General features: G+C 53.9%; 1 protein-coding gene across 1 annotated transcript in view; it reads left to right on the plus strand.

Annotated features, from left to right (window-relative positions):
• Positions 1-17,386, plus strand: part of LOC121272869 (GON-4-like protein) — a 155,440-nt gene that overhangs the window by 37,629 nt on the left and 100,425 nt on the right. Inside the window, exons 11-18 of the mRNA XM_041179706.1 lie at positions 1,160-1,349; positions 2,295-2,387; positions 2,925-2,965; positions 4,903-5,003; positions 11,377-11,575; positions 13,344-13,430; positions 14,742-14,928; positions 17,313-17,386. The exon at positions 17,313-17,386 is cut by the window's right edge and continues 71 nt beyond it. Coding sequence (XP_041035640.1) covers positions 1,160-1,349; positions 2,295-2,387; positions 2,925-2,965; positions 4,903-5,003; positions 11,377-11,575; positions 13,344-13,430; positions 14,742-14,928; positions 17,313-17,386 — 972 coding nt within the window. The remainder of the gene's footprint in view (positions 1-1,159; positions 1,350-2,294; positions 2,388-2,924; positions 2,966-4,902; positions 5,004-11,376; positions 11,576-13,343; positions 13,431-14,741; positions 14,929-17,312) is intronic.

Consider the following 17,386-nt stretch of genomic DNA (forward strand, 5'->3'; position numbering starts at 1 on the left):
GCTTGGGTACCCAGGCAGTCCCGGATCCCTCCCGGAGCCACAGCTCGCTCTCCCGGAGTTGGGCCGCCCCCGGCCGTCTTTGACTGAGTTCTCACACGTCCTCCGCCCCGGCAAGGAGAGAAACCTGCATTTCTACACCATCCTGGAAGACACGGCCGTCACTGGCGGAGCGATGGGAATTGGAGGAATTGGCGGAGCGCAGAGATCTGGGAGGAGTTTGGCTATCCCCCTCGAAGAGCTCATGTACCTCCCTCCCTGCCATCAGGTGCCCATTCTCATTCACATCTCCCTGTTCCCTCTCTCCGCAAGACTGGGCCGTTCCTTCGGAGTAGATGGCAGAGATGGCACTGCACTTGTGCTTGGATTGGCCACGCTTCAGGCTGTCCCCCACCGCCCCCCCCGCCGGTACTCCCCTGCTCGCCATCCAAAGGTCCTACTTAGCCTTTGTTCACTGCTGTGCTGATGATTACAAGGCATTTTCCGATTTGAAAAATTGCTCCCGCAGCTCTGGGTTAAAGGCCCCCGTGACCTGCTGGGGAGCTCCAAGCTGTGCCCCAGTAGGGAGCTCTCTCACCTCGAGTCACACACCCTTCTCTCCAGAGAGGCGAGTGCAAAAATTCAGGCTGACAGTCCAGTGCCGTACTGAGGGAGCCCTGCTCGGTCAGAGGGGCCGCCTTTCGGCTGAGCTGTTAAAGCCGAGGCCCCTGTTGCCCTCTTGGATGTAAGAGATCCCGTTGCACTATTTCAAAGAAAAGCTGGGAGGGTGGTGGGGGTGAATGTTCCCCAGTGTCCCGGGGCCGCTATTTATCCCTCAACCAATGTTGCTTGATTGTGGGATCTTGCTGTGCGCACATTGGTTGCTGATTTCCCTCGGTGACAACAGTGGCTGCGCTTTGAAAGCGCCGCCGGGAGATTCCCCCGATGGTGGGAAGACGGTGTAGAAATGCAGGTTTCTCTCCTTGCCGGGGTGGGGGATGTGTGAGAACTCAGTCCAAGATGGCCGGACTCTGGGAGAGCGAGCTGTGGCTCCGGGTGGGATCCGGGCCCCGTTACAGCGGGTGGGGGGGGAGATTGTGCTGGGGGAGTGGGGGGAGGATGAGAGACTGTCGTCTTCAGGTAAAGCCTACTGACCGCGACCTTGCTCTGGCTTTGTTGTTAGTCCCTCGATGACCGTTTGATTGCATACCGCACCCGATCCAAGTGGCCCCTCAACAACGTGTCCCTCGGGCTGCTGGAAGCAGAGCTGAAAGCTCCCGATACCACAGCGGACATGTACGATCAGGGCACACAGGACGATGTGTACTGGCAGAGCTGGATGAAGGCTGTGATGAATGATCTGGATTACGAAGGTGAGCCTATGGGGATGAAGGTGACTTATCTTCTCTGTTTTCTTGCCTTCCTCGAGAAGGTTTCCCCTTCTAGGATTGAGCCTCCGCGATTACTCAGCGATTCCCTAAAAGACAGCACGGCTGCAGTCTGTAAAGTAGCGTGTACCTGATCACTTAACTACTGATGCCCAGCGGAGTAGCACTGTCTGCTCCTAGTCACAAGAGTTGTGGGTTTGAACCCCACTTCAGAGACACATTATGGGCTGACACTCCCTCGGTGCACTATTGAACGAGCGCTGCACTGTCGGAGGGTCAGTGCTGAGGGAATGCTGCACTGTCGGAGTGTTAGTACTGAGGGAGTGCCACACTGTTGGAGGGTCTGTACTGAGGGTGTGCCGCACTGTCGGAGGGTCAGTACTGAGGGAGTGCCGCACTGTCGGAGGGTCAGTACTGAGGGAGTGCCACACTGTCGGAGGGTCAGTACTGAGGGAGCGCCGCACTGTCGGAGGGTCAGTACTGAGGGAACGCCGCACTGTCGGAGGGTCAGTACTGAGGGAGCGCCGCACTGTCGGAGGGTCAGTACTGAGGGAGCGCCGCACTATCAGAGGGTCAGTACTGAGGGAGCGCCGCACTGTCGGAGGGTCAGTACTGAGGGAGCGCCGCACTGTTGGAGGGTCAGTACTGAGGGAGCGCCGCACTGTCGGAGGGTCAGTACTGAGGGAGCGCCGCACTGTCGGAGGGTCAGTACTGAGGGAGCGCCGCACTGTCGGAGGGTCAGTACTGAGGGAGTGCCGCACTGTCAGAAGGTCAGTACTGAGGGAGCGCCGCACTACCCAAGTTGCCATCAGAGACAGTGACTGAGGAGACGCTGTCGATGGGAGTGTGTGGATGAAATATGCTGACTGGTGAGTTTCTGATTTCTTCCCTTGTCCTTTGCACTATTCCCTGTCTCCCGTCCCTGTCCAGATGATGAGGATGATCCTGAATACAACTTCCTGGAAGACCTCGACGAGCCGGACATGGAGGATTTTCGGAACGACCGAGCTGTGCAGATTACCAGTACGTAGAACACAATACCTTGTGTGGGGAATTGGGGAGGATGTCAGGAAATTAGGGTATTGAGGGTGAGGGGTCAGGAAATAGGGGAATTGGGAGGAGGGGCAGGAAAAGGGGTAATTGGGAGGGGGCAAGAAATGGGGTAATTAGGGTAGAGGCAGTAAATGCAATTGGAGGAGGGGGCAGTGAATGGGGGGCAATAAATGGGTAAGTGGGGGAGAGGGCAGTAAATGGGGGAGGGGAAGCCTCCCCTCTCCCCTGCGGCCCCCCCTTCTGGCCCCACCTCCCTTCCAGCACGCTCCCTTCTGATCCCCTCTCCACCCACTCCATCCTCCTCCTCCTTCCCTTCTCCCATTCCTCCTCCTTCCCTCTCCCCATTCCTCCTCCTTCCCTCCCCACTCTCCCTCCATCCTCCTTTCCCCACCCCATTGTGATAACTGTGAGCAGCCATATGTTGGAGTTCAGTTTCTTTGAATTTGTGGATCAGTGGGATGCTGCAGGTTTGCTAATAGTCTTCCCTCTTCCACTGTCTCTCTCCAGAAAAGGAGGTGAATGAGCTGATGGAGGAATTGTTCGAGACGGTAAGTTTTGAAACCTGTTTTCCCGTATGATTTTCTTCCCTTTGTTTACTCTCTCTCTCTGTGTGTCTCTCTCTCTGTGTCTCTCTCTCTGTGTCTCTCTCTCTGTGTCTCTCTCTCTGTGTCTCTCTCTCTGTGTCTCTCTCTCTGTGTCTCTCTCTCTGTGTCTCTCTCTCTGTGTGTCTCTCTCTCTGTGTCTCTCTCTCTGTGTCTCTCTCTGTGTGTCTCTCTCTGTGTGTCTCTGTCTCTCTCTCTCTGTCTCTCTCTCTGTCTCTCTCTCTGTCTCTCTCTCTGTCTCTCTCTCTGTCTCTCTCTCTGTCTCTCTCTCTGTATCTCTCTCTGTATCTCTCTCTCCCTTTCTCTCTCTCTGTCTCTCTCTCTCTGTCTCTCTCTCTGTCTCTGTGTGTCTGTCTCTGTGTCTCTCTCTGTGTCTCTCTCTGTGTCTCTCTGTGTCTCTCTGTGTCTCTCTCTGTGTGTCTCTCTCTGTCTCTCACACCCCCTCACCCCTGCTCACACTCTCTCTCGTGTGCGCTCTCAAGGTGCCAACTCACATAGGGCTCTAGGTCTAACCCTGTTGCAGAGATTGATATACTGCTCTGCCTCGCCACCACCTTCTCAAGGGGAAACTTGGGATGGGCAATAAACGCCAGCCTTGCCAGGGACCCACATATCACAAAGAATAATTGGAAAACAAGCTTAGGTTAGCATCGAGTAGTTGATAAAATTTTGGAAAGCGTCCTGAGGAATGGGCTGGAGGAATAAAAGAGAAGTATTACATTTTTAAAGTTCTTTCATGGGCTGTGGGTGTCGCTGGCTGGACCAGTATTTATTGCCCATCCCTAATTGTCCCTTGAGAAGGTGGGGGTGAGCTGCCTTCTTGAACCGCTGCAGTCCCTGTGGTGTAGGTACACCCACAGTGCTGTTAGGGAGGGAGTTCCTGGATTTTGACCCAGCAACAGTGAAGGAACGACTGATGTAAGGACCACATTGGAATGGAGGGTGACTTAGAGGAGTACTCGCAGGTGATGCTGGAGATGTCACCTTACTTTATGCAGTGCCTTATCATGTCCCAGAGCGTCTTCTATCCAGCGGCTCGCTGTTAGTGAGTGGCAGCACTCACCTTGGGGTTCAGAAGAACAGGATTCTGTCTTACAAACCACCTCCACTTCTTTTCTCACTTTACGAAGCAAGACAGTAGAAGCCCTCGTGACAGAGCCCTCCTCCTCTTTCAACTTTTGTCAAGTTGATTGGCTCCAGGTCAGAGCAAGGCGCATTAGAATGTTTTCTGAATCACTAATAGCTCAAGCACAGATATTAAAAATTAGTCAAAGAAACAAATGGACTTTTGGCTTTTTGCCCAGGGAAGTGAGGGGAGTAGAAGAGGAGGCAATGATGCTTCATTTGCACAAAGCCTTGGTCAGATTGTGTTGTACAGTGCACCTCTGCTGGCAGGAGGGTAAAATTACATTGTGACATGTTTACATAGGCAGTTACCATTGTGAATGTGGATGGAGGAACTTACAATGGAAAAAAATTGAAAGAATGCAGAGGGAGGATTTTTAATGCACTTTAAAATGAAGTGGCAGTTAACAATTAAAAGATGTTGGGGACATACACACCGTGTTAGGTCACGCTTCTGTTGTCATCATTGATTATTGAGGCTTCAGAATTATTGTTTAGAATGAAAATCCTGTGTGTAAACAGTAACGCTGTAGTGGCAGGCTCTGGACACTAGGTAGCACTGTGAGACGAGTTTCTGAACTCTGTCTCAGCTTTTACATTTAAAAAAAAATCCTTGCGTTTGTCAGCAGAGTAGGAGGAATTTGATATCGCTTTTCTCTGTGAGGTGGACCGTCTAGGTCGCTCCTTTTGGGGGTGGGGTCGTGGGTTCTGACATTCTTGTTGTCTCTCTCTCTCTCTCTCTCTCTGTCTCTCTGTAGTTTCAGGATGAGATGGGTGTCCCAGATGTCGAGGAGGAAGGAGGAGACGATGATGCCCAGGAGCAGCTTCACAACACGTTTAATACCCCTCAGGCGATGCGGTAAGAATGAGTGGTGGGGTGGGAGTGGTTTCTTGTCTTAACTCTCAACTTTGGAACACCGGTGTGCGACCCCTGCAAAATGTGACGTGTAGACCCTCCTCTTCCTCGCTCCACCGTTCCTTTCCCTGTTCCTGGGCCGCAGGTACTGTCGGCGCTGCTCGCCTTACCTTGCTCAGCTGACCAACTGGCCGACCTTGGCCCTGTGATGCACGTGAGTAAGCGCCGAACGCCACGGCCAAACCGAGCCAACCATCCCCCCCCTGTTAACTCCAATAACTGTGTGTCGAGGATCAATGAGACTGAAGCTAGGCTGCACCTTTAAAACGGATTTATTTCCAAGACAGCAAAGTAAAGCCACAGACTCTCCCAGGCACCGAGTGAACTGGTTTATACACTCTTACAATGATTCCCTAATCCTTCCCCAAATGGGGGCCGTTGTGCTGAATGACAAATTTAAAGCTTGCATTTCATTGCAAGTTCAACATCAACGTCCCTCTCTCCCTCCTTTAAGATGCTCCCTAAAACGTACCCTCTTTGACCAAGCTGTTGGTTACCTGCCCTGGTTTCCATGTGGCTCGCTGTCATTTTTTAATGTTTTGATTCACACTCCTCCTGTGAAGTCCCTTGGGGTATGACGCTGGGTTAAATGTGCTATATAAATGCAAGTAGTTGTTGTAGTTTGAAGCGGTCTGCTGTTCTGAGTGGGCTGACCAGTTTGCATTCAGGAAGCTCCCATAAACTGCCGGGTTCAGCATTTGACCTGTCGTTGGTCTGGCAGCATCTGTGGAGGTGCCACTATCAGCACCACCTTTAGTCTTCAGCACTACCATTAACACTGCCTTTGTCCTGTGCCCATCACTGTCAAATTTCTCCTTAGCTCCCACCTACCCCCCCGACCTCCTATTTCACTCCACCTGCCCCACCCCCTCTTGAACAGTATAAAATCCATCCCATTTCTACTTCTCTTTAGCCCTGAAGAAGAGTCACACGGACTCGAAACGCCAGCTCTCTCCACAGGTTTCCCAGCATTTTCTGTGTTGCTTTCAGATTTCCAGCATCGGCAGTGTTTTGCTTTTACCCGGCCTGTTGTTGGTGTTGTTTGAGGAACGGCGCACCAGGGAGGTTGCCCTGCTCTTATCCCAGCAGGAGGCCTGGGATCCTCACCACTCACCTGGGTTGAGAGGTTCGCCCTGTGAGGGGATACTGAGCAGAATGGGCCTTAATGCCCTCTGGAGAATCTAGGACCCTTTCCCTCGGAGGGGAGTAAGTTGAGAGGAGATTTGATAGAGGTATTAAAAATCACGAGGGGGGTCCGTCCGGACAGAGTCGACAGGGAGAAACTGTTCCCCCTGGCGGGAGGATTGAGGACGAGAGAGGGCCCAGGTTTAAGGTAATCGGTGAAAGAAGCAACGGAGGCGCGAGGGGAAACTTTTCCACGCGGCGGGTGGGTAACCTCTGGAATGCCCTGCCTGAGAGTGTGGCAGGAGGCAGGTTCAAAAGGCAATTGGATCATCATCTGAAAAGGAAGAACGTGTGAAGGGTGATGGGGGAGAAGGTGGGGGAGAGCAGCAAGTGCAGTGCTCATTTGGAGAGCCAGCGCAGACGCGATGGGCCGAATGGCCTCCCCTCTACGGTTCTCTCTCAGAGTTTAGGAGAGCGAGAGGCGCTCTCATTGAAACCTGAGAGATGCTGGGACAGGGTAGACATGGAGAGGCTGTTGCCTCTGGGTGGAGACTCCAGAACTAAGGGGTTGGGGGGTGGGGGGGTGGGGGGCACAGTCTCAGGATCAGGAAGATGAGGAATTTTTTCACTCAGAGTGTGTTGTCAATCTTTAGAATCCTCTGCCCAGAGACTCTCAGTTATTGAATATATTCAAGGCTGAGATTGATGGATTTTGAGTCGCTGAAGGAACCTGGGATGCTGGAATTGAGGCAGCCCAGCCATGCTTGTATAGACTAGCAGAGCAGGCTCGAGGGACTGAAGGGTTCCCTGTGCTCCCACTATGTTAAAGGCAGTTATTGGTGAGAAGGCATTGGCGGGGGGGGGGGGATTGAGACCTGAGGGCTGAGTGTGATGTTGGTGCTAAGACTCTGTTTCAAAGGTGAAGTAAGAACTTGATCCTATCGCCTCCTTCTTTAATGGGACAGTGCAGCCCCAGCTCTAGCTGCTGCTGTTTGGGAGGGGAGGCACAGAAAATACTCGGACACCCCTGTGCAGAGTCTGAGCAGTCAAAGGAGTGATAGCCGCAGACAGCACAGGCAGAACGAGTGACATGTCTTCATTGTCAGCCCGGCACTTCTGTAAGGTGGATAAGTTTTATAATGACCCTTACGCTGCTGGATAATATAGGCCATGTTTAAATGGCAGCATTGAGGGTTAAACATACACGTTCAAAGGAAGGCCAGTTTATCCCTGTCTCTGTCCCTGCCTCTCGCCCCCTGTCGCTGCCCCTCACACCCCCTCTCGCTGCCCCTCTGGCCGCCCCCTCTGGCCGCCCCCTCTGGGCACCCCCCCCCCACCTCCCCCCTACTCTGGCCGCCCCCTCGCTGCCCCTCTCGCCTCCTCTCGCCACCCCTTGCGCCCTCTCACCCCCACTCTCACCGCCCCTTGTGCCCCCCTCTTGACCCCTCGCGGCCCCTCTCACCACCCGCCACCTACCCCCTCTCACTGCCCCCTCTCTCCCCCCCCCTTCGCTGCCCCCTCTCACCCTCCCCCCTTTGACCCCCGCTTCGCCTCCCCTCACCCCCCCCCCCCCCCCCCCCCCCACTTCGCTCCCTCGCCTCCTCTGGCCCCTGGCCCCCTCTCACCCCCCTCTACCTTCCCCCTCTCGCACGCTCGCTCGCTCGCTCATGGTCTTTCTTTCTCAGATATACTGTCTCAGCCTCTTTCTTGCCAATACCATCCTGTTTGCCTCTTGCTTTCCCTTCTGTGCGTTGCTCAGTGTCTCCTCTCTCACTGTCCTGATCTCTCTCTGTTCTGGTCTTGATCTGTTACTTTGTGCGTAAGCCCAATCACACATTCTCTCTCTTTTGCATGCTGTCTCAGATTCTCTCTCCCTTTCCCTTCCCCCTCCTCTCTCCTGCACTCTCTCAAGTGCTGTCTTCCATCTGTTCACTGCAGAGTGAGCCCATTGAGGCCCCACATGAGGTTCCTGAGCTTGGCTTCCCTTTTAAGTGCTATGTGTTTTTAATAGCCACCCTGAATGGGACTGCCTGCCTGCTTGACTGTTGTCCGTGTTGACAGACCTGCTCAGAGTGCCCATTGATTGGGCTGCTCCCCCCCTGCACACAACCCCAACCCCATAGCTGTTAGCTGAAGCAGGCTCTCTGAGCAGACTGTCTGCACTGGCACTGCTGCTGAGGCTTTCACGTGTCCCAGATCTGCCAATGTGTGCTGATTCCATCTGCTTTTACCCGCCTGTTCATGTGACCTCATTAAAAACATGCACCTCTGCAGAACCAGGCTTGCTCAGTTTTGCAGCATGTATCTAATGTTACAATCTGTTAGGGACCATTAACGTTTAACAAAGAAATTGAACATCCAGCGATTTACTGACAGAACCATGGCACAGAATTTCACGTATTTAAACAAAAATAAACTTTATTGTCTATAAAAATTGAACAAAGCAAGCGCTGTTAACTTAATACTATAGCTTATAAAATTATATGGTATAAAATTAGTTCTACTTTTTTACTCCCTCTCCCCCCCCCAGCCCTTTCAAGAGTTCCCTTAACTTATGATACCTTGAAGGTCCATTCCCTTTTCCTGGGACTAATCCAAGAGGTATGCCACAGCCCTCTAGAATTTACTTTAATCCTCCTTTAGTATTACAACTGTTCTTCCGAGGGAAGATTCCATTACTTTTTTTTTATTCGCTCATTGGATGTGGGCTTCACTAGCTGGACCAGCATTTATTGCCCATACCTCGTTGCCCTTGAGAAGGTTGTGTTGAACTGCCTTCTTGAACCGCTGCAGCCCATGTGGTGTAGGTACACCCACAGTGCTATTAGGAAGGGAATTCCAGGATTTTGACCCAGCGACGGTGAAGGAATGGCTGATATATTTCCAAGTCGGGATGGTGAGTGACTTGGAGGGGCACTTCCAGGTGCTGGTGTTCCCATGTACCTGTTGCCCTTGTCCTTCTAGATGGTAATGGTCATGGGTTTGGAATGTGCTGTCGAAGGAGTCTTGGTGAATTCCTGCAGTGCATCTTGTAGATGGTACATACTGCTGCCACTGTGCATCGGTGTTGGAGGGTGTGAATGTTTGTGGATGTGGTGCCAATCAAGTGGGGCTGCTTTGTCCTGAATGGTGTTAAGCTTCTTGAGTGTTGTTGGAGCTGCACTCATGCAGGCAAGTGGGGAATATTCCATCACACTCCTGACTTGTGCCTTGTAGGTGATGGACAGGCTTTGGGGAGTCAGGAGGCGAGTTACTCGTCGCACGATTCCTAGCCTCTGATTAGCGTTTTGGCTAAGCGACCCTCCACCTTTCCTTTATGATTTCATGACTATGGGTGCCTCAGCTCCTTGTTCAGGTTGCCGGCAGATATTCAACTGGCTTCCCACAGCTTTCCATGGTGACCGCTTTCTGCAGCAAGGTTCTGTGAGGACCACTGTAGATTTCTTCCACTTGCTACCAAGCTAGAGCCGATCTTCCAGCTGCCTTTCCCTCAAGAAATCCAAACTGCACTGCCTGCTTCTGTCAGCTAACACACACACATAAATTAAACGAAAGAACCTTCTACTCAAGGCTGCACCCTGAATCACTATCTCCATGGTAACATGGCATACTTTGAGATGTTTCAACCAGAAATGCAAACAGATTATTTTACCTTCAATACATCTCTTTGATTCTAACCGATATGAAGAATTTATATTTCTGATGGGTGTAATTGCTCTCTATCCAGAATTGCTGGGCCTGCTTATCTTCTTTTGATCTGACAACTTTTTACATCATTTTAAATCTTCTGTTGAAGTGAGAGTTGGCCTTCTGGCTTCCTTACGAAACTGGAGGTGGGGGTCATTCATTTAAGTTTTACACCTATATCACTGACCTTGCAAGATAAAGCTTACCTTTTAAGTGAGCTAAACCCAGGCTCGTTTGAGTTGCATTTACATCAGGGTTGCTTATCAGTTTCTCAGTCCCCACTTGTTACAGTTTAAACTTTAAATCCTAAAGCTAAAAGTTATGTTCTAAAACATATGAATGATGAACTAGATATTTACAACACTGACAATAGGTGATACAAGCCTGCATCGAAACTTGTTTCAATCCCGGTTTTTACCTTTCTCAAACTCTTCCTGGGGTAGTGGGGCAGATGCTGGTATCCTGGACAATGCACAATACTTTAGCAGTGAGACCCAGCTGGTGGGTGATCGACCATGGGGGGGCATCACAGCCCCCATTGATCTATGGCCCTGCTCCATATCTGTGTGGTTTATATCAGTGGGGTTGATGGAGTATCATCTGGGGAATTGTCACCCTGGATGGTCAGTCTCCTCCCTAGCACAGGGTCACTCAGACTGACTATGGGGCCTCCTCCCTGTCTCCCTCCCCACTGCCTCTCGCGTGCTCCCTGCTGCCTCTCACACCCCCCCCCCCCCCCCCACCTCCCCCCACCTCCCACGCCCTCGTGTGCTTGCTCTCCCCACCCTCGGGTAAAGGGATCCCATTCTGAGACCCACAGACCTGAGTGTTTCATCTTTGCTCCGTGCCCGTTTCACTAACCTCAGCCAAAGCAGCGCCAAGAGTGGTCTCCTCCCCTGTTAGGGTTTCCTGAGCCTCCGACCCGACCCGTCAAATTCTTTCAAGCTCTTGTATCTCTGAAGCGGGTGAGCCCCATCCCCTGACGTTGTTGTGTGGGTTCGGTCCTTGCTCCGAGTTTGACGTGGTCAGTTTCCTGGGTGATACACAGTGACAGTCGGGAGAGCGTGCCTGCTGGTTGCTTTCAGCTCCTGGACGTATCTGGTGACGGTGAGACATCGCTGGAGGCTTTGAAGATGGCACGGCCTCAGTATAAAATGTTCAAGAGAAATGGTGAGCCCTCTTATAATCGAGCGCCATAGACACTTCCAAGCAGAATCCATTTTAGTGTGGCAAAAGGAATGAAACTGCAGCTGTTCAGTAGTTTGGAAGTTAAGGTGGGTTTAATTTTTTGAGACAGAAGAGTGATTTAGCAGAAGATATTCAACTGTGGAGGGCGTCGTTTGCTCACCGGAAATCCCTTGCCTTTCTCCTTTGCTTCCTCACATTGTGTGAACAATGGGAAATGGGAAGGTTGTTGCAGGATGGGACGTGTTGCCTGTCCGTGAGATCTGAGTGCCCGTCTCACGTGCGGCCCCCTGTTTTTTTTTATTACCCCCGGGTGCAGGTTTGAGGAGCCGCTGGCGAACATACTGACCGAGCAACACCGGACGGTGAAAGCCCAGATCGAGCACCTCCGGCAGCGGAAAGCCAAGCACCAGGCATCGGTCGCAGAGGCCAAACCGGCCACCAGGAGGAGCCAGCAGCCCGAGACGCTGTACCTGGACCAGCAGCAGAAACTGCAGCTTCAGCAGCAGATGCAGCAGGTAAGTCGGCAGCCCAGGCTCGGTTCATCCTCAAGCCTCTGTCGCCACTTCAGCAGTACCGGGCACCCCCCCCCCACCAGCTCACCCTGCTGCTGCTTGATCCGGCTTGGCAAGTGCCAGTCACATTCCTTCCCGTTTTGAGGCAGAAGAGTGATTTAGCAGAAGATATTCAGCTGTGGAGGGCGTCCTTTCCTCACCGGAAATCCCTCGCTGGGCAGCGATCAGGAACGGGGACCCTGGCTGCCCCTCTTCCTCTTAATATACCTCCCCCACCCCCTAGCAGTTTAGGTGAACTATCCCAGTCACCCCGGTTCCTTTCTTCTCTAAAGTCAGCTCATTGACCCTGGGGTTGATTCTGAGAGGGATTGTGAGGCTGCTTCCCCCCCCCGCCACCCACCCACCCCCACACCGGGCTGCAGAGTCTAGAACACAGGGGCTGGGGGGGGGGTGGGGGTGGGGGTGCGTGGGCACGGTCTCAGGGTAAGAGGTCGGCCATTTGGGACCCAAGACGAGGAGAAATTGCTTCACTCGGATGTTTGTGAATCCTTGCTGTTCTCTACCCCCCCAGAGGGCTGTGGACGCTCAGTCAGCGACGATATTCAAGGCTGGGATAGAGAGACTCTTAGACACTAAGGGGGCCAAGTGATAGTGCAGGAAGGTGGGGGGGGGGGGTGAAGCAGATGATTAGCCCGTGATTGCACAGAATGGCAGGTGAGGCTCGGGGGGCCGAACAGCCTGCCCCCTGTTATATTTTTATGTTCCTGCAAGTCTTGGGGAAGCAGCTGGGAGGTTGGGTTGGTGGGTGTGTGGAGGTCGCTGGAAATAGTGTGCTGAATCCAAGTGTAAAAGTCTCCTGGTGCTCCCGCTCCTGATAGTTAAATGTCGGACCCTGGAGGCAAAGTCAACTTGCTCCCTCCCCCCCACCCCCAAGCCTGTGCCGTTCCCTTGGTAATTTTCATGGTGCACATGAGGTCTGGTGGGGTGTGGGGGGTGGTGAGGCAGGGTGCAGTGTTTGGGCATCAGGAAACCACTCCCTTCAGGGCAACAAAGGGAGAAAACTGTGAGCTGGAAAAGAGGAATCTCATCTGTTTCGATCTTGTGCGAGAGGAAAGTGCTTTGCCGCTGAATAATTTGTGTCCTGTCAGATACTTGGGTCCTGTCAGCTTTGTGCAGCCATATGGCTCTCCCTCTGTCACTGACTGAACTATCTGGCCCCTCAGAAGCAAGTCGAGGAAGCAGGAGGTGGATGAAACTGGTTTGCGTTCTCTACGTTAACTGAGAAAGCGTCGTGAGACTACCTGTTTCCCACCTCCCACCCCCACTTCCTGCTGCCACCAGTCACCACATCACCACATCACGTAACACAGAAGCAGGCTGTCGGGCTCCATCATGTCTGTCTCCGGCTCTTTGACAGAGTCACCCTATTAATCCCACGTTACACCCCCCCCGCAAATCTTTCATTTCGAGCATTTATCCGATTTCCCTATTGAATCTGCTTCCACCGCCCTTTCAGGCAGCACCTTCCAGATCACAACAACTCGCTGTGTAAAAAAAAAAAAAAAAAAAATTCTCCTCATCTACCCCCTGCCCCTGCCCCCCCCTCACCGGTCCTTTTGCCGATTCCCTTCGATCTGTGCCCCCCTGGTTCCCGACCCTGGAAGGCAGCTTCCCAATGGAAGCAGTTTCAGCTCATTTGCTGCATTAGGACCCCTGGTGGTTTTTGAAGGCTTCGATTAAATGAATGTGCTGTCTTGTTATGTCCCCACAGCACGTCCAGCTTCTCACCCAGGTCCACCTTCTCACCAGCATCAACTCGGGCCTCAGCCAAGAGGCAGCGACGTCTAGGCTCTTCCTGGTGAGTGTTGGGGCTGAGCCCTGCCTTTGAAATACGTGCCAAATAACCCAGGGAGTAACTCCGACGCCCTGTCTCGCAGCACCGAGAGAGAATCACGCAGAATTTTTACAGTGCAGGAACAGGCTCCTGAGAGGGTCTTTAAGTGTGGAGAGAGAGAGAGAGATGGGGAGAGGGCTGAAGGGTTGGTGGGAGAGGGGTCAGGGTCGTGGAACTTTTGGGAGTTGGGGGGAGGGTCTAAAAGGCCATTGGAGATCCCAGATTTGGGGACAAGGGGTTTAAATTCAGTGTGTTGGAGTTTACTGAGGGTGGAGGCAATGGATGGGCTAACAACAAACTGAATTTATATAGCGCCTTTGATGCAGGAAAGCTAGCAGACAAAATTTGACAGCGGACCACCGTAAGATATTGGAGCAGTTTTCAAAGTGGCATGTGGTGGGAGGAGAGAGGGGACGGACAGGTGTAGGGAGGAAATGCCAGAGCTCGGGGCACCAGGCAGCTGGAGGCACAGCTGCCAGTGGTGATGCGATGGGAATCAGGGAACGGGCAAGTGGAATTGGAGAAGCACAGAGACCTACCTCCTGTTTTGATGCCTCCTTATGAGGCTGGGGGTCAAAGTTTATCTGATTTAAGCTCCTGTGAGGCACCTTGCTTAATGACACTATAAGTACTGGCTGCTGCACCAGATGAACCTGTGTACTAAGTGCAGTTTTAGCCTCCACACTTAAAAGAAGAGTAGACTTGTGTTGGAGGCGGTGCAGTGAAGGTTCTCTAGACTGGTCCCTGAGATGAGGGGGCTGTCCTACAACGAGAGGCTGAGTAAATTGGGTCTATTTTCTCTGGAGACTAGAAGAATGAGAGGTGATCTCACTGAAACCCACAAGACTCTGAAGGGGTTTGACAGGGTGGACACTGAGAGACTGTTCCCCCTGGTTGGGGAGTCTAAAACACGGGGGCACAGTCTCAGGATAAGGGCCCGATCATTTAGGACTGAGATGAGGAGAAATTACTTCACTCAAAGGGTTGTGAATCTTTGGAATTCTCTACCCCAGAGGGTTGTGGATGCTCCATCGCTGAATACATTTAAGGCTGGGGATAGACAGGTTTCAGCTCTCTCAGGGGATTGGGGGATATGGGGAGGGCAGGAGAATGGAGTTGAAGCTCGAGATCAGCCAGGATCGTATTGAACAGTGGGGCAGGCTCAACAGGCCGTGTGGTCTACTCCTGCTCCTATTTCTTGTGTCCTTGTTGCCCAGGCAGTGTGAGAGCATGCAGCCAATCCTGTGTGTTGTGTCTGTGTGTGTTCCTCTTCAGAAAGAGCTGGACAGCTTTGCAGAGAAGGCCAGGGAGCTTTACTTGACCAAGGAGCCGGACTTCAGCTCCACGTTTTCGCCCTGCAACTTGAGAGAGGCGCTGGCGCTTGTCGAGGAGTTTGATAGTAGCGTTAAACCCCATGTGAAGGTCCCTCCGCCAAAAGATGATCAGAAGATGAACAGACGATGTGAGTCGAGTGATTGCTGTCTGAAGGAACGCCCACGTTGATACAGCGCTCAACCCACTCTCCTCACCGCCTCCCCGTCTCTCTCGAATCTCTCAGCACTCTGTGTGTGCCATGATTGTTGATGTATTATATCAAATTATAGAGTGTTCGTAGCCCAGCATGCTGCCATTTATGTTCCACATCTGCCTCCTCATTCCCCACCACTCCGTCTCACCCTGTCAGCACAGCCGGCTGTTCCTCTCCCTAACTTCCCCGTAAATGTATCTCTTCCTTCTGTCACAGCCAGTCTCCGTGGTAGCGAGTTCCACATTCAACCCACTCTCTGGGTCGAATGAAGGCAAATGTGCAGCCATTTTGTACATAGCAAGATTAGACAAAGCGGTGGGGGCCAACAACTATTCCTAGTCAAGGCTGGGAGAAATCCCCCCCCACCATCACCTCCCTCGCTCTCTCGCGCTGCTGTTCTCTCGCGCTGCTGTTCTCTCGCGCTGCTGTTCTCTCGCGTGCCTCGCTCTCTCGCGCTGCCTCGCTCTCTCGCGCTGCCTCGCTCTCTCGCGCTGCCTCGCTCTCTCGCGCTGCTGTTCTCTCGTGCTGCCTCGCTCTCTCGCGCTGCTGTTCTCTCGTGCTGCCTCGCTCTCTCGTGCTGCTGTTCTCTCGCGCTGCCTCGCTCTCTCGCGCTGCTGTTCTCTTGCGCTGCCTCGCTCTCTCGCGCTGCTGTTCTCTCGCGCTGCCTCGCTCTCTGTCGCTGCCTCGCTCTCTGTCGCTGCCTCGCTCTCTGTCGCTGCCTCGCTCTCTCTTGCGCTGCCTCGCACTCTCTCGCGCTGCCTCGCACTCTCTCGCGCTGCCTCGCTCTCTCTCACTGCCTCGCTCTCTCTCGCTGCCTCGCTCTCTCTTGCGCTGCCTCGCTCTCTCGCCCTGCCTTGCTCTCTCTCGCTGCCTCGCTCTCTCTCTTGCTGCCTCGCTCTCTCTCTCGCTGCCTCGCTCTCTGTCGCTGCCTCGCTCTCTGTCGCTGCCTCGCTCTCTGTCGCTGCCTCGCTCTCTGTCGCTGCCTCGCTCTCTGTCGCTGCCTCGCTCTCTGTCGCTGCCTCGCTCTCTGTCGCTGCCTCGCTCTCTGTCGCTGCCTCGCTCTCTCTCGCTGCCTCGCTCTCTCTCGCTGCCTCGCTCTCTCTCGCTGCCTCGCTCTCTCTCGCTGCCTCGCTCTCTCTCGCTACCTCGCTCTCTCTCGCTGCCTCGCTCTCTCTTGCGCTGCCTCGCTCTCTCTCTCGCTGCCTCGCTCTCTCTCTCGCTGCCTCGCTCTCTCTCTCGCTGCCTCGCTCTCTCTCTCGCTGCCTCGCTCTCTCTCTCGCTGCCTCGCTCTCTCGTGCTGCCTCGCTCTCTCGCGCTGCCTCGCTCTCTCTCTCGCTGCCTCGCTCTCTCTCTCGCTGCCTCGCTCTCTCTCTCGCTGCCTCGCTCTCTCTCTCGCTGCCTCGCTCTCTGTCGCTGCCTCGCTCTCTGTCGCTGCCTCGCTCTCTGTCGCTGCCTCGCTCTCTGTCGCTGCCTCGCTCTTTCTCGCTGCCTCGCTCTCTCTCGCTGCCTCGCTCTCTCTCGCTGCCTCGCTCTCTCTTGTGCTGCCTCGCTCTCTCTCGCTGCCTCGCTCTCTCTCTCGCTGCCTCGCTCTCTCTCTCGCTGCCTCGCTCTCTCTCTCGCTGCCTCGCTCTCTCTCTCGCTGCCTCGCTCTCTCTCTCGCTGCCTCGCTCTCTCTCTCGCTGCCTCGCTCTCTCTCTCGCTGCCTCGCTCTCTCTCTCGCTGCCTCGCTCTCTCTCTCGCTGCCTCGCTCTCTCTCTCGCTGCCTCGCTCTCTCTCTCGCTGCCTCGCTCTCTCTCTCGCTGCCTCGCTCTCTCTCTCGCTGCCTCTCTCTCTCTCTCGCTGCCTCTCTCTCTCTCTCGCTGCCTCTCTCTCTCTCTCGCTGCCTCTCTCTCTCTCTCGCTGCCTCGCTCTCTCTCTCGCTGCCTCGCTCTCTTGTGCTGCCTCGCTCTCTCTCGCTGCCTCGCTCTCTCTCTCGCTGCCTCGCTCTCTCTCGCGCTGCCTCGCTCTCTCTCGCGCTGCCTCGCTCTCTCTCGCGCTGCCTCGCTCTCTCTCGCGCTGCCTCGCTCTCTCTCGCGCTGCCTCGCTCTCTCTCGCGCTGCCTCGCTCTCTCTCGCGCTGCCTCGCTCTCTCTCGCGCTGCCTCGCTCTCTCTCGCGCTGCCGCTCTCTCTCTCGTGTGCCGCCTCTTGCGCGCCCGGTCTCCAGTCCACTGTCCACATTGCAGGAGAAACGTTCAGTTCCAATTGCTGGACGTGCAGTGACTTTGCGATTTGTCGTCTGCTTACTGTCAGTTTTTAAGGGTGTTTCCTTTGTCGCACAGTTGACGAGTCCAATTATTTGCCAAAGGAAGTGGCCTGGATCCTGGCCACCAGGAAAGTCTTCATGTACCCGGAG

Source organism: Carcharodon carcharias, chromosome 36 (genome assembly GCF_017639515.1).
Source record: "Carcharodon carcharias isolate sCarCar2 chromosome 36, sCarCar2.pri, whole genome shotgun sequence".
NCBI classification, from domain to species: Eukaryota; Metazoa; Chordata; class Chondrichthyes; order Lamniformes; family Lamnidae; genus Carcharodon; species Carcharodon carcharias.